The sequence below is a fragment of the Dermochelys coriacea genome, chromosome 4, assembly GCF_009764565.3.
Source record: "Dermochelys coriacea isolate rDerCor1 chromosome 4, rDerCor1.pri.v4, whole genome shotgun sequence".
Classification (NCBI taxonomy): domain Eukaryota; kingdom Metazoa; phylum Chordata; order Testudines; family Dermochelyidae; genus Dermochelys; species Dermochelys coriacea.
Window position 1 is genome coordinate 10,519,495 of NC_050071.1, and position 16,941 is coordinate 10,536,435.

A 16,941-nucleotide genomic window follows, 5' to 3' on the forward strand; every position below is an offset into this window, starting at 1 on the left:
TTCAGTCCATAGAAGATGTAGACAATTCTAAAGTCAGTCGAACTGACTCTATCTCCATTGAAACCAAGAGAATTGATGGCACAAAATTACGCCTTTCTCCAGATGATGATGAAGATGAAGGCGTTGAGGAGGAGGAAGAGGAGAGTTGGGGTAAATACTGAATTACAATATGAAGAATGAGTAAAAGTTAACAATAGCTCTCTACTGTGTGTAGAAGCAGACTTGGAAGGTAGCGTAAAGCCCTGTGTTTAGTTTACTGCTCATGGAGACACCAAGCAGACGTTGAAGTTCTGAAGTAGTGCTCACTGATACTAATGAGACCAAAAGATAACTTGGAGTCAAATTTTGTCCTTGGCTAAGCGTAGGTGACTCCTTCCAAACTAAAACTGGAAACATATTCAGAACAAGGTAGATGGGATGGGGAATTGTTTGTCCCAAACTGATGCCCTCTGCACAGCCTGTCTTCCTCTCATCACGTCTGTCTCACTGCTCCCTGAAGGCTCCATCTGTGGACCCTGGCTGATCTATCTCCTCCCTGGTGATTTTGACCCAATGGTTGGGAACTTGTTATGTGGAGACAGGGCACGTGGGAAGGGCTGCCGAAGTGAGTCCTGGCCTGCCCAGCCATCTTCCCATCTTCCCTTCAGCTAGGCAGTCTCCACCCCAGCCATTTCCAAGGAGTTATATTTAACTGATGTGTAGCAAATAGAAATTGGTAGGAATATGCTAAGGTTATTGGTTGCTAGTATTTCATAGGGTTATATAGGTTGAGAGAAGTAATGTTACCAACTTGGCATGAAGAAAGAGATTTATGGTTTCATTCCTAACAGTGTTTTTTGCAAATGTGCTAGACTTTCGTGTTAGAGCTGTGTGAATCCAGGGCCCAGGAAATGAACAGCAACAAACTTCCTAATCTCTTTCCGTCCATGGCTTTTCACTTGTAATAAAGCTAAATATGTGTGTGGTGTTTTTCCTTCAGATCCTTTCTTACCTGCACCTAGTGAAATAGAAGTCACGTGCTTAAAGACATATTTTGGGCATTCTGGTTTTAAACCGTAAGTGTGTTTATCAATTATCATATAATGTATGTGTCCAGTTCCTATCTTTTGTTTAATTTAGAATGATTTTCTATTGTTGCTTATGGTAACCACCAACAGTAAGCTTAGTATTGTAGAAGATGCACAAAAAAGGCCCAACCCCTGCCTTGAGGAGCTGTCAAAGTAAATCTCATAGTGAGGTACCTATATCAAAGCTCTTATAGAGTAGACATCCATGTTCTTGTCACTTGTCTTAGCAGGCCCAGGTAATTAAGGTGTTAAACTGAAATAACAAAGGTAATTTAGATATCTCAAAATATTTCAAACAACAAGAAATTTAAATTACTAACTCTTGTCACAGTAACTTCATAACTGAGGTGGTTGGGGTTGTTTTTTTTTTTGTATTTGTCTGTTAGACACGTAGTATGGAAGAACAGAGTGCGGTAATGCACAAAGGACAGTGATAAACAGATAGCTCTACAAACAGTGCTAGTATACAGAGGATAGCTTTCTAAGGCATCGTAACCGATATACAGTGTTGGTTTATATACATCATATAACAAATTGCCTAGCATATTTTGTAGTAATTTAACAGTCAGTATGTACCAACTACTTGATAACCTAGGAGCAATAATGTGCATATTTCCGTGTTGCCGTAGCTGTGTTGGTCCCAGGATATTAGATATGGGTGAGGTAATATCTTCTGTTGGACCAAGAAAATGCATTTCCTCACCCACTTTGTCTCTCCAGTAATGTGTATGACTTCTGCGCACTGCAAAACATCTAAAAATTATCAGTGTTAGATCATTATATGGTCTTATTTTCAATATAAATGTGATAAAATAATTCTTAAAATGCCATATGTCTTGCAATGGTCATGGAGCAAATTTTATGAAAAATTGGTTTGGGGAAAAATCAATTTGGTAAATTCTGAGACACAATAAGGCAAATTTTTGGATTTTTCTCAACTTTATTTACATTGATATCCTCTCTTCAGTTGCACACAAAAAGGACCAAAGCTGTGTTTGGCCTCAGTGTATCATTTCTCTGCCTTTTGTGGTGAAAATAATTGAGAAACCTATTTGAAGATCAGCTTTTAATAACATACTGGCATCTACTGCATGTGTAGTCTTCCATTAATCATAAAACCATAGAATATCAGGGTTGGAAGGGATCTAGGGAAGTCATCTAGTCCAATCCCCTGCTCAAAGCAGGACCAATCCCCAACTAATGATTGAGGCAAATCCTGCTTACCTTACTCCTACACGTAGTCACAATATGACTTCAGTGGGACTTCTTGTAGGAGAAAACGACCACGTTCGGCTGGAAGTAGGGAGTGGGGGGAGGGAGCACACCTAGAATACGAAGAAGGTGGTTTCAAGTGTGGTTTTATTGAACTGACAGTTTTACTTAAATTCTAATGTTACACATGTGGATGCCAGATATGTCATATAGTAGCACAAGATACAGTTCCTTATAGGCAAATAAAAATTAATCACTATGTATTTAATTTCAAGGGTCCAGTGGAAAGTGATCTCTTCTGTTTTACAAGGCAGAAGAGATAATCTTGTTGTCATGGCAACTGGTAAGTACATACCTTATGTTAAAGGAACATCTGTAAGATGATTTTATGACTGCTTTGAAGGGAACATGGTCTAAAAATTGTCTTGCATGGGTTTATCGAGTGTTAGGAAGTACAATAATGGGGGAAAATGAGGCGCAAAATAAGGCTTTGGGGAGGAATTAGAATTTCAGGTATTTAATACTTCTGTCATTAGAGGTATGTTTTCTTTTTAAGGATATGGGAAGAGCTTGTGCTTCCAGTTCCCACCCATTTACACAGGAGGTACAGGAATAGTCATCTCTCCTCTTATTTCTTTGATGGAGGACCAAGTGCTGCAGCTTGAGTAAGTAATATAACAGTAGCAGGCAGGTGCCATGTCCCTACAGAAACCGACAGATGCTGCATCTACCATTTGTTGGTGTGAAAGGCTGCATCTTTGACACTCACTGTTAGGCCCATCTCGTCTGACCCCCCTACATAGCACAGGCCAGAAAACCTCACCCAGTGATTCCAGCATCCAGCCCAATAACATCTAGTTGAGCTAGAGCAGATCTTTAAGAAGGAGACGTCCAATCGTGATTTAAAGACATCAAGTGATGTAGACTCCAACACATCCTTCTTGCCTTCGCTCTCTCCATTTCACCCTTGGGAATAAAGAGCAATGTTGCTGCACCCATCTCTGTTCCCTCCTGCCACCTGTGGCTGTCAGAACTCACCAGTGTCTTCTCCGCTAGTGAATAATTAGAGAATGTCTTGTAAATAATACATCGTTAACATAAAAGATTATCAAAAAGAATGAGGAATACTTGTGGCACCTTAGAGATGAACAAATTTATTTGGGCATAAGTTTTCGTGGGCTAAAACCCACTTCATCAGATGCATGCAGTGGAAAATACAGTAGAGAGAGAGAGAGAGAGAGACACATGCAGAGAACATGAAAAAATGGGTGTTGCCATATCAACTCTAACGAGACTAATCAATTAAGATGGGTTATTATCAGCAGGAGAAAAAAAAATGTTTGTAGTGATGATCAGGATGGCCCATTTCAGACAGTTGACAGGAAGGTGTGAGTAACAGTAGGGGGAAATTAGCATGGGGAAATAGTTTTTAGTTTGTGTAATGACTCATATTAGGTTATAGTTAGTTTAGCAGCAGTTCTGCTCATTTGGCAGTGTCTGGTCCCCCTTTTTTTTGTCCCGTGAGTCTTTTTCCTCAGATGTTCCCACCTTCCTGCCCTTATGGCGGATGCTAAGCCCTTGGGGTTCTAACTCTGCCCTTCTGGTCATGGGCTGATTCCCTGGACTAATGGCCACTGCAGATGCCATTTGTGTTTGAGGGGATCTCATGAACCCTCTTGCTATTCGGTCTTCAGCTCCTGTTTTACTAGAACCAGAAATTCAAGGGAATCTCTCTTAAAATGGCACCTGCTAGACCAGTGCACAAAGGGATACCTCAGACCCTGAAAGGTCTTCTCTGGAGTTTAAGCAATGAGTTTCTAAGGCAACTTTAGAAGCTGAAGCTGGACAAATTCACGCTACAATTAAAGCACAATTTTTTTAACCAGGAGGGTAATTAGCCACTGGGACAACTTTCATAGGATGTGGTGGCTTCTCCATTGCTTGAAGTCTTTAAATTAAGATGCAGTGTCTTTCTAAAAGTTTTATAGGCCTCGTGTGAGAATCACTGGGTGAAATTTTCTGGCCTGTGCTATGGAGGAGGTCAGACTCAGTGATCACAATAGTCCTTTCTACCTTTAAATTAATTTAATATTAATGTTGAATTTTCTGGATTTATATTGCTGCTTTTTTTCAAATCTAACTACAATACATATGCCATTATTTCCCCTAAATTACTGAGATGTACTCTCAAGGAGAATTACGCTGGTTCAGTGTCTTCCACCCTGTGCAAACCAGACAGGGAAAATTCCTTTACCAAAGATGGAATTTTTGTATTAAGAACTTTCCTTGTATTTGCTGTTTTCTGCTGCAAATTATGGTATTATGTAGATGAATGGCTATGATGTAGGTGAGTGGCTTGACAAACTAATCTTGCTGCCCACAAGCACCTGGGGACAAATACTGGCCAGATTATGTTTATGTGTATCTAACCTGTTACTTAGACATTATATTGCTCCCATCAATGTAATCTGAGTGCCTGTTTATTCAGCGCCTGTTTATTCACCACCTGCCCACTGGCTCATTAATTTTGGACGCTGAAGAGATTTGATCTCTGCAGTCTCAGATACCGACTAATTCAACTGTCAGTTTGGATGAGATCCATGTTCCAGTGCTGGAACAAATGGATAATTTAAAAAGCAATAAATCACCAGGCCCAGGTGGTGTCCATCCAAGAGTTCTGAAAGATCTCAACTATGAAGGGGCTGAGCTGGTAACAAAAATATTGAATTGCTCATTAAAAACGGCTACTTTACTGTATGGTAGCAAATTTTGTACCTAATATATTTTTAAAGGATCTAGAGGTGATCCAAGGAATTATAGACCAATAAGCATTATATTTGCACCTGGTATATTGGCTGACACAATAATTAAATAGAATAGTAAAACACCTGGAAGATCATGATACAATAGGGTCTAACCAGCATGGTTTCTGCAAAAGAAAATTAAGTCTCATTAATCTGTTAGAATTCTCTGAATAGGTCTGTAAAGTAGAGGTAAGTGAGAGCTGGTTGAGCTGGGCATCACAAAATGGGGAAGAGATGGCCAGCCCTCTGTAGAGATAGAGGTGGTTAGGGACTATTTAGAAAAGCTGGACGTGCACAAGTCCATGGGGCCGGACGAATTGCATCCGAGAGTGCTGAAGGAATTGGCGGCTGTGATTGCAGAGCCCTTGGCCATTATCTTTGAAAACTCGTGGCGAACGGGGGAAGTCCCGGATGACTGGAAAAAGGCTAATGTAGTGCCCATCTTTAAAAAAGGGAAGAAGGAGGATCCTGGGAACTACAGGCCGGTCAGCCTCACCTCAGTCCCTGGAAAAATCATGGAGCAGGTCCTCAAAGAATCAATCCTGAAGCACTTAGAGGAGAGGAAAGTGATCAGGAACAGTCAGCATGGATTCACCAAGGGAAGGTCATGCCTGACTAATCTAATCGCCTTTTATGATGAGATTACTGGTTCTGTGGATGAAGGGAAAGCAGTGGATGTATTGTTTCTTGACTTTAGCAAAGCTTTTGACACCGTCTCCCACAGCATTCTTGTCAGCAAGTTAAGGAAGTATGGGCTGGATGAATGCACTATAAGGTGGGTAGAAAGCTGGCTAGATTGTCGGGCTCAACGGGTAGTGATCAATGGCTCCATGTCTAGTTGGCAGCCGGTGTCAAGTGGAGTGCCCCAGGGGTCGGTCCTGGGGCCCGTTTTGTTCAATATCTTCATAAATGATCTGGAGGATGGTGTGGATTGCACTCTCAGCAAATTTGCGGATGATACTAAACTGGGAGGAGTGGTAGATACGCTGGAGGGGAGGGATAGGATACAGAAGGACCTAGACAAATTGGAGGATTGGGCCAAAAGAAATCTAATGAGGTTCAATAAGGATAAATGCAGGGTCCTGCACTTAGGATGGAAGAATCCAATGCACCGCTACAGACTAGGGACCGAATGGCTCGGCAGCAGTTCTGCGGAAAAGGACCTAGGGGTGACAGTGGACGAGAAGCTGGATATGAGTCAGCAGTGTGCCCTTGTTGCCAAGAAGGCCAATGGCATTTTGGGTTGTATAAGTAGGGGCATAGCGAGCAGATCGAGGGACGTGATCGTTCCCCTCTATTCGACACTGGTGAGGCCTCATCTGGAGTACTGTGTCCAGTTTTGGGCCCCACACTACAGGAAGGATGTGGATAAATTGGAAAGAGTACAACGAAGGGCAACAAAAATGATTAGGGGTCTAGAGCACATGACTTATGAGGAGAGGCTGAGGGAGCTGGGATTGTTTAGTCTGCAGAAGAGAAGAATGAGGGGGGATTTGATAGCTGCTTTCAACTACCTGAAAGGGGGTTTCAAAGAGGATGGCTCTAGACTGTTCTCAATGGTAGCAGATGACAGAACGAGGAGTAATGGTCTCAAGTTGCAATGGGGGAGGTTTAGATTGGATATTAGGAAAAACTTTTTCACTAAGAGGGTGGTGAAACACTGGAATGCGTTACCTAGGGAGGTGGTAGAATCTCCTTCCTTAGAGGTTTTTAAGGTCAGGCTTGACAAAGCCCTGGCTGGGATGATTTAACTGGGACTTGGTCCTGCTTTGAGCAGGGGGTTGGACTAGATGACCTTCTGGGGTCCCTTCCAACCCTGATATTCTATGATTCTATGATTCTATGAAATGTATTTAGACTTTCAAAAGGCCTTTGATAAGATCCCTTACAAGAGGCTAGTTATGGGGTGGGAGGCAAAACACTGTCATAGATCCTAAACTGGCTAAGAGACAAGAAACAAATTCACATGAATAAACCATATCTTGCTTGTGCTTTCTTCATACAGAATGTCAGGCATTGCAGCTTGCTTGCTTGGATCTGCTCAGTCAAAAAATGTGATAGGGGACATCAAAGCGTAAGTTTCATTACTTTTTAATCTCTCAACTGTCAGGTCCTGAATACAGATACTTAAATTGCTGGAAATAATTTAAAAGAATTTTGCTAAATTCACTAAAGTCATGCTCGTGTTAATGAGCAGTGAAATAAGTATGAATTTTTCTTCAAGTGTTGATTTGTGGTGTGGTCCTTTTGGTCAGCAGAGTCTGTTAGGCCCTTTGCCTCCAATGGGAGTGCATGTGGGAATGTGACCACGACTCTTACTGCCTGTGACAGTGAGTTGGAAGGCAATGGTATTTCCCCCGCTTCCTGCACTGTTCTTTTTGTCAGACTTCGCCTCTAGCTCTTACTGGTTAGGACAGATCATTACTCAGTTAGCGTTAGATAGTTTTCTCTGCTTTATTGGCAGACTTGAGTTTCCTTTATTGCTGGCTGTCCCTGTGGCTCTGATCAAATTTTTCCACCTCATGGCTGAGGCAAAGACCTCAGGGTTTAAACCCGACCCCTCGTGTGATGGATTAGTGACTGTTTGGGATGGACTCACAAGATGAAGGCCCTGTCCTCAATAGAAGCTCCGGTTACCAATCCGTCTCTGCCAGGACTTGATGTACTAGAGCAGCTGCTTGAAGCGCCATCTCATGGAGTGTTCTGATGGGTAGTATTGGATTCTGAGCAGCAGCAGCTCTCCCCTAGATGTGGGTTGTGGTCTGTGCCTATGCTGAGATAAAATCCCTTAGTGCCTGGTGAGCAGGGAATTCTACCCTGTGGTCCTGAGTCTCTGATACCAAAAGCAGGGAAGCTCATGGGAGTTGCTTCCAGTCCCAAGACTGACCACTTCATCAACCACTTCAGCTGTGCTGAAGCCAACTCCCTTGCTGTCACGGTAGGCATGAGTGCCATTCAAAGGGAGGAGAGTGGCACTGGTCCTCCCCCTTGGAACCAGGGTGGGAGAAAAAGAGGAGCTGTCAGCCCTGCGGCTCCCCTGACACAGAAAGTCTGAGTCTGACTGCGCTGTGTCAGCCTGGCTGCCCCTCTGCCCATCTGGGAGCCTTCCACCCCAAAGGTGGCACTGGCTTTCTCAAGGAAAAGACATTTCAGGGTTTCCGTGCCAAAGAAACATTGCTCATCTTCAGCTGAGTGTAATGTGACCCCACAACCCTGGAATCCTCTCCGGACACGCATCAACCTTGGATCTGTGCTTGGCATGGTGAGCCCTCCAGACCTTACTGGGAGCCATGCCATGACCAGGTCACCACACAGAAGACCCTGGTCTCCTGCTCTAATAAGGTCCATGAACCTATGAGCTCCCATTGATCTGGAGAACCCGGGAGAAGAAGAACAATTAATCTGGCCTTCAGGGCTTCTTTCCTCAAGCTGAAGGACCTTGCTCTCCAATTCCTGGCAGACAGCACCACAGCAGCTCTGGCAATTGTGCCTCCCTGTGGCAGGGAAGGGGCTGCTCAGCCCCGGCACCCCTGGGATGGCACACACCTAGTCCAGTCAGCATCTAGGAATTGTGTGAGGATACAGTGTGCTCTGTGAGATCAGACCCTTTGGAGAGTGATGCTGCCAGTTTCTCACCTCTGCTGAGGGGCAGAGATTTCCTCTGAGATTTTCAGAAGCTCATAACTTGACCAAACTTGGGGAGACTTTCATGGGGATGGCAAAAGGCATATCTGACACTGGAGTGACATCCTCATCCCCTGCACCAAATTTCTGGTCCCTGCTCCAAAGCATGGAGACGCATGAGGTTCAATGAAAATAGTTGTGTTTTTTTTGTAACATGGGCAAAACATTGTAATTTTTTCTAACCTCCTTCTCAGAAGTGGTTGAACTGTTTTAACTAAACCATTCCAGAAAATTCAGCCTGAGGCAGACAACTGGCATGGGAAAATTTCAGACTGAATGGTTAAAGCTTGGCAAAGTTATAACCAACTGAAAACAGGGCCTAAAGTTGGAGAGTGTTAGGCAAATTTAAGTTTATGCATTGCTTCCAGCACAGCCTATGACTGACTTTTTTCCTTTGTCTTTCAGTCTATTTTCCTTTCAGTGTTACTGTTGTGTTTTATTTAATATTTGATCTTCTCTTCTCTTCCCCTTTGGAGTCTTTAAATCAAGTTTGGACATCTCTTTCTTCCTCTTTAGCTCAGCCACCGGTTATTGGGCTGAATGCAGGAATCTCTGAGTGAGATTTCTGGCCTGGGGTATTCAGGAGATCAGACTAGATGGTCATAATAGCCCCTTCAGGCCTTAAAAATCTAAGAAATTCCTTTCATCTTTCTCTTCCTGCCTTCTCTCCTTTGTTTCCATTCTCTCTACCCTCTCTCTGCATCATTCGTTTCTTCTCATGTTCCCCGTTCACAACCTCTGTGTATTGTTCCCACCTTCATCTTATCCGCTGCACTCTTTCATTTCAGTTGGATGACTTGTTTCGGATTTCTTTCAGTTGCTGCATATGACAATGTATTTTCCCAATTTTGTAGGGGCCATTATAGAGTTGTGTATATAACTCCAGAGTTCTGCTCGGGGAACTTATCGTTACTTCGGGAACTTGACGAAACCATTGGTATGTTGTGGTAGGTTAATTTTGAGAGCTGTGGGGAATTTACTCCTGGGGGAATTCTGCGACACTGCGCCATGCAGAATCTGCATAGAATTACTGTTCCCTGCAGAATTTTATTTTTTCATGCAGAATTTGTGGTTTCCATCAAAATGCTTCCTGTTGATGAAAATCACAAATTCCAGCCCCGCACACAGTGGGGCTCCCATGGCAGCTCCCGTTGACAGCCCGAGCCTCAGCAGGTGTGGGGTTGACAGCAGGAGCCCTAGCCACCCGGGGCTGACAGTCCGAGCCACACTTGCCCGGCGTGGGGCTGATAGACGGAGCAGCATTTTGCAGAATTTTAAAATATTGTGAGTAGAATTTTTAATTTTTTTGACGCAGAATTCCGCTAGGAATAGGAATTGGATTATGTTGCTTTTATTCAAAGGTCCTACCAGTGATGTGTGTTAATATTTTTTTCTCTGTATTTGTTTAATATGCCCTGTTTTGAGAATTTCTCAGCACTGTTTCTCAACACTAACGGCAAGTTCAGAGTCCATTATGGCAATCCCCACTGACTGGTGTCAGCAGACTCAATTTACAATAACATTAAGATAATTACTAAATATAGATATAGAGAGCACATAATGTTCATTCTGCATGAAAGACCAACTACTAAGAACTGGTATAATAGAAGAATCAGTGTAGGCTCTTCAGTATCGGTGGTGGAACATGCACTCAGTGTTCTCAGAAGTATCTTCAAAAAATTAAAAATAATAAGCATATATTAGCATTCTAATTTTTCAGAATATTACACTTGATAAATGCATGCAGTACAAATATTGTGGCTAATAAACTATTTTTCTTATTAAACACAGTAATGTCACTAATGCCCCAAGTGACCATCAGGACAACTCAAAATAATTCCAACTTCAAACAATCTTTGTGATTTCCCCAATTTAGTGCCCAGAGCTGTGAGATGTGAAGAGCTTCTTGAACTCCCTTGGAGTCAATAGGATTTGAGTGTGCTTGGTACCTCCAGGACACAGCCCTTAAATTGCAGAGTCTTTTATATAACAGGCTGATAAAAGCACTAGTTGTAGAGACAAAGTGATTGTTCAAACCATAATATACGATGCATGTGTTAGTATGAAGAGTTGCTTTAGAAGTTCCTCTCCCATCAGATTTACCTATACTAATGTTACCTCTTAAGAGGATTGAAACAATCCTGTGAATCTCAGGCCTTATTTCAGTACCAAGAAAACAAAATAGATACTATCTATAAACACCTCGATAAATATTAGCAAACTGGCCTGAAGTCTTTGTTGGCACCAAAGGAGAGAGGAAGTATGCCTTGCTGTCTAGAAGTGGGGAGCTGATGTGACACACATCTTATAAGCAACGGACTTGAAGGCCAGGGACACGGTGAAGGGAAAAGTGGAGCAGAGGAGGAAGATCTGCGAAATCTGTCATGGCTTCATATGAAAAAGGTCAATGTGGAAATGGATTTCCACTGGTCATTATGTTAGAAGCCATTTTAAAAAACACACAAACTAATTATACCTTTCCCTGGAATTACCAGGGCTCCCATCTGCATTGTAGCCGAGGGCTGATCAGACTTCACTGTAAAGTTTAACTTCAGTAAATGAGGTTTTTATTTTTCTAGAACATTTTGTGTCCTTTTCTAAATCAGTGACATATTATATAACTTGTGTTCATTTTTTTTTTTCCAACCCCAGGTATCACGCTGATAGCTGTCGATGAGGCTCATTGTATTTCAGAGTGGGGGCATGACTTCAGAAATTCATTTAGGACTTTGGGTTCGTTAAAGAAAGCGCTCCCTTCGGTGAGGCTCCAGGGTATAGCTCATTTGTAAATAAGATAAAAAAGGATGGTGTAAATTATGTTTTAAAAGTAAATTTTTCCAGTAGGTTTAGGATTTTTTTTCTGACATTGCTCTTCTTTAGACATGCTTGAAACACTGAGAAATTTGAATAAAACCAGAATGCACACCAGATGCATTGTGTGCCCTGAAATACTCCAGTGTCATGTAAATTAGGGTGGCTACTTTTCAACCCTTCATAGTGATGAAATATGCTTTGAGATGTATGCACCTGCATGTCCTATTTCAGTTCAAAGGAGATGGAAGTGTGTGTGTGCATCTGATGGAAGAACTTGATTTATAATGTATTCTCATTTATATTAATGCAGTGAATGGCTGTCAATATGCAGACCCTTAGTGATGTTTTTGTAGCCTTTTTGGAAAAGGACGCATTTTAGTCATTGGGAAAATATTGGTCTGTATGTCGGTACTTATACATGGGCTCCCACCATTCAAACAGGATTAGTTTTTTTTTTCACTCAGGTGCTAGACTTAAAGCATCTTATTCATTATGGCACCATACTTTCAAATTTGTGTATGCTGGAGTTGTGGGTACTCGGTGCTTTTGAAAATTAGGCCATTTGTTTTGGTGATAAAACACAGACAAAGCACCAAAATTTTTCAAAAATAGGAGCCTCAATTTAGGTGGCTAAATATGGATTCAGGAGCCTAAGGGTGGAATTTTGAAAACCACCCCGCTGACTTAGAAGCACAGATCTCATTGACTTTTGGTCACATAGGCATCTTTGAAAATCCTAACTGTAGGTGGCTGAAATATGGACTTAAGAGCCTAACTTTTGGCTCCTGTTTTTGAAGATCTTGTTCTAAGGTACCTAACTTTAGGCACCCATATTTGAAAATGTGTGTAATCCTGTTGAAGAAACTGTAAAGGTAATTGTCCAAATCAAGTTTGAAAAAAATATATGTTTAAATACAGTTTCTGTTTCCCCCATGTAGACAGGTGAATGTCCGTTTGTTTTTATGGAAGGATAACTAAAATATATATCTTTGTGACACTGAAAAGCTCTGGGAAGTATAATATTGTCTCTATTCTTCAGAAGCATCAAATTTTCCAGGGACTATATGCAGATCAGGATATCTAGTCTCCTCCAATTTTTCCCCTTAACTTTGAATCACAATTTAAAAAAAAAAAAAAAAACGGATCTCAGATTTTGGTTTTTTTTCCTTTCATCATTTCCCTCTGCTTTCTGTTTCAGGTTCCTATTGTTGCTTTAACTGCAACAGCGAGCCCTTCAGTTAGAGAAGACATAGTGCACTGTCTAAACCTAAAGAATCCTCAGGTCACATGTACTAGTTTTGACCGACCTAACCTATACTTAGAAGTTGGACGAAAAACTGGACAAATCCTTTGGGATTTAAAACCGTTCCTTATTAAAAAGGAAAGGTGAGGCTTTACCAGCTTGCTTGTTCTATCAGCTGCTGCTTTTGTATCTCAGATATTCTCAAACGTGTGCCAGACTGGGGGTCAAAACCAAGAATAACAAAGTTCACTTGGACTGGACTAGGACCAGGAGGCTAGGTTCTCTTCCTGACTCTGCTGCTGAACTGCTGAGTGATCTTGGGCAAATCATTTCAGGTCTCTGCCTATCTTCCTCTCTCACCATTTGTGCTGTCCTATTTTATAAGTTCTTCAGGGCTTGAATAGTCTCTCGCTGTGTTTGTACAGTGCCCAGCACACAGGAGCACTAATCTTGGCATTCGTGCAATGCAAATGCTGATATTTAGCTGTAGAGTGGATTACTTTCTAAACCATATTATGTGAAAAGTAAGACTAGGATTATGCACAAATTCAAATTCAGGGTGATGATTTTGATTTCTAGCATTACCTTTTCATTTGCCTGGCTGCAAATGAAAAATCCCAAATGTGTTTCCTTACAGGTAGGCTGGCACAGACAGTCTCTTCCTTTTTTTTTATTGAGTTACAGATACACAAACACCAAAATGAAAGCATGATATGTATGTAGGGTGGGCGGGAGAAGGTTGGGTTTTGGTGGCAGTGTCTGTAGTTGCTGATGGGTCACTACTGTTATGTTGTGATTCCATTCATATGGGCAACATATAGCTCTGTATTTGTGTCTGCTATTTCTGTTTGTTTATTGTACTTTTATTTTCAGGGGAGGGTTCGGTTTTGTTTACAAGGGCAGCATGGCTGGAAAGTAGGGAAACAACGTGAGGGCTATTGATCTGAGAAGATGTGGGGTGAAGGGTGGCAGGCTGAATGGGTTGGAATGAGAATGTGTGCAGTGAGGGGAAAGAGAAGGGTGCAAGGCTGGGCAGGTTGGAGCCAGGGGTTGTGTGTATAGTTGGGGCTGCGGGCAGGAGGGTGCCAAGCTGGGCGGGTTGGAGCAAGGGTGCGTAGAAGGGAACTGGGGGGTGAGGAATGTGCTTGGCATAGAGAAGGGGAGTGAGTTGAGAGAGGTGGGCCACGGGCTGCCTGCCAGTGGGGAAAGATTTTCACAAGATTTTGGCTCTTTTAAAAAATGCTTAGCACCCTCAATCCAGCAGGTGTATCTGAAAATAGTACTGTGATTCGCACAAGACGTGCACTAGACAGAACATCGCCCGGGAGAGCTTTAATGTGGCAGCAATATATGATATTGGTAAACCTTTAGAATTTTTCAGGTAACACATGTTATAGAAATGGAAGAGATTTTATCTTTTCTGAACTGCTTTGTGTCTGACAAGATCCTTACTCTGGCTAAGACTCCAGGAAGAGATCCTTAGCTGGTGTTAATTGTCATGGAAGTCGATGGAGTGATGGCAGTTTAAATCAGCTAGATATTTGCCCCCTGGAGAGAACATCTTAAAAATAAATGAGAAGAATAATGCAGACTTTGAAGCTGCTAATGCCCAAGATAATGAAGACTTGCTGCAAAATCTACAGCCTGGCAGCCCTTAGTCTGCTGAGTCAGATGTTGAATGTGTGGTTCACAAGAGGCTTGTTTATTTATTATATTATTATTTTCCTTAGCTCTACATATGAGTTTGAAGGACCCACTATTGTTTACTGCCCTTCAAGGAAGACCACTGAACAAGTAGCTGCTGAGCTGATGAAATTAAACTTGTCCTGTGGCACATACCATGCTGGCATGGGAATCAAAGCAAGGAAAGATGTTCATCACAGGTTCATGAGAGATGAAATTCAGGTATAAATTTGTACTATAGGACGATGTTCTGTAGGAAATGGGTTAGTTATTCCTTTGACATACACAGAGTGAGAGAATTTTGAAATATCAGTCTCTTTTTCAAATTTACTTTTACCTTTGACATTTTGGGCAAGAAACTATCCTTTGGATTCCACAGTCTGTCTACAGAGACAAATAATTTCTGACCTTCATGTTAACCTCGTTTACTTTATAAAGATCTTAAACATACACATCATCCTCAAATACTTCAGTCTTTCCTGGCTGTACAGTCTACAGTGTATAATTAGGAGTGACTTTTCTCACTGCTAATGTGCAGTCATTTTGTCACATAGATCACAATAATGTCACAGGAAATGAAGAGTACCCCCTACCACTATTTTATAACATTCTATTTTTGGGCTGCTTGGTGGGTAAATTGTGTATTTTTAAATGGCCCCATACTAAGCTCCTCTGTGTATGCTTAGCCTCATTCACATATATTCTTTCTCTTTCTTTCTGGGAGAAAGGCAAGGCAGGAGACACATTTCTATCCATTATCCTATTTCGAAAATAATATTGTATCTTCAGGTTTTGACTAGTCCCTGAAGTGGAATATTATTTTGCTTAAATGCCATGTATTTCTGCAACAGTAAGATCTTCATGTTGCCATGGGAAATCATTAGGTGGCTGTAGAAAATTTCTCGTGAATTGTTCTGGGTTAATGGATGGAACTTCTGTGATTTATTGTGATTCTGTGCTGTTGTTACAACTGAGCCTACAACTTTACCCGAATTGAGCTCAACTGTAAAAAGTATGTAAAATTCGTAAGATGTTACAATAACCTATAATAACAAATGTTGATAGAGAAAAAAGTATAAAAGGTAGACAGAATAACTGAATTGGTCATTTTTATTACGTCTCTGATCTGAAAGAGCTTTGCAAACATGTATATGTTACTCCTGGGGGAATTCTGTGCCACTGCGTGTGCGCAGAATTCATGTCCCCTGCAGATTTCTTTGCTTCCCCGCAGAAAAATGACTTTCTGACAGGGAAGCAAAGGAAAGCTGCAAGAGCAGTCACGCACCACTCCCTAGCAGTGCAGGCACATCGTTTCAGGTATCTGGAGCAGCTGGCAGAGAGGTAAATCACCGCGGGGTTGTTGACACCCCATCCAGTGGCTCCTACCCTGAGTTGAGATCAGCGGCTAGTCCCAGCTGGGTTGGAGGCAGGAGAGGATGGGACTCTCTCTTCCCCTGCAACACCTGGCTGGGGCTGTCAGACCCACCCCCAGAAACCTCCCCCAGTTGCAGGAAGATCAGCATCCTCCCCTGCTTCCTCCTCACATCGCTCCTCAGCTGTGGCGGGAGGAATCACTGTATGGGGAGCTGCTCACACATGCACCCAACCCCCATGCATCCGGACCTCCCATATCCAGACACTGCTGCTCAGCCTCACCCAGTACCTCTAGAACTCCCCTAGCCCTCCAAACCTGAACTCCACGCCCATTAAACCTCAACCCCTGCATCTGGAGCTGCCTTGCACCCAGACCCCCTGCCTCTGGACCCTCCACCAGACCACCCCCAACTGAGCTTGCTGCACGCAAACCCCCACCCTGATGCCCACCCTCTGCACCACTCTGAGCCCCCATATCCAGACCCCCACGCCACTGATCGCCAACTAGCTGCACCCAGACCCTCACCCCACCAAGCCCCACTCCCCCAGCACCTAGACCCCTCCACTGAGCCCCCCACATCCAGACTCCTCCGCTGAGCCCCAACCACCTTCACCTGGAACCCTCTCAGAGTCCCATTGCCCTGCACCTGGAAACCCCCCACCCCCCCAAGCCTGTGTGCATCCAGATCCCCCCACACTTAGGCCCTGCATTGAGCTGCCTGCACCCAGGTTGTCCCACACAAAATCCTCTCACCCCACACCTGGATCCCTCCACACTTGGATCCGCTGAGCCCCTCTACACTTTGAGCCTGCCTGGTTGAGCCTGCCTGCCCACACCTGGCACAGATGGGCAGGGCCCCAGGACTTATGCTGTCAGGTCAGGTGTCAGGTGCAGCCTCACCACTGAGTCTGTGTCCTGGGGGTGGGGAGGCTGTAGGGTGATCTCCTACCTTCGTGCAGCCAGTGGCCCGTGCTCCCCACTGCCATGCTGGAGCCTCTGCATTTATTTATTGACAAATAAAACTTGCAGAATTTTTTAAAATATTGTGCACCGAATTTT

At 43.0% G+C, this 16,941-nt stretch overlaps 1 protein-coding gene across 7 annotated transcripts in view; it reads left to right on the plus strand.

Moving 5' to 3' along the window:
- Nucleotides 1-16,941, plus strand: part of WRN (WRN RecQ like helicase) — a 116,157-nt gene that overhangs the window by 53,440 nt on the left and 45,776 nt on the right. For all 7 annotated transcript variants that reach the window (XM_038399879.2, XM_043513045.1, XM_038399882.2 and 4 more), the window contains 9 exons: nucleotides 6-150; nucleotides 980-1,055; nucleotides 2,555-2,622; nucleotides 2,836-2,944; nucleotides 7,089-7,157; nucleotides 9,622-9,704; nucleotides 11,420-11,526; nucleotides 12,780-12,967; nucleotides 14,555-14,729. In XM_038399879.2, coding sequence (XP_038255807.1) covers nucleotides 6-150; nucleotides 980-1,055; nucleotides 2,555-2,622; nucleotides 2,836-2,944; nucleotides 7,089-7,157; nucleotides 9,622-9,704; nucleotides 11,420-11,526; nucleotides 12,780-12,967; nucleotides 14,555-14,729 — 1,020 coding nt within the window. The remainder of the gene's footprint in view (nucleotides 1-5; nucleotides 151-979; nucleotides 1,056-2,554; nucleotides 2,623-2,835; nucleotides 2,945-7,088; nucleotides 7,158-9,621; nucleotides 9,705-11,419; nucleotides 11,527-12,779; nucleotides 12,968-14,554; nucleotides 14,730-16,941) is intronic.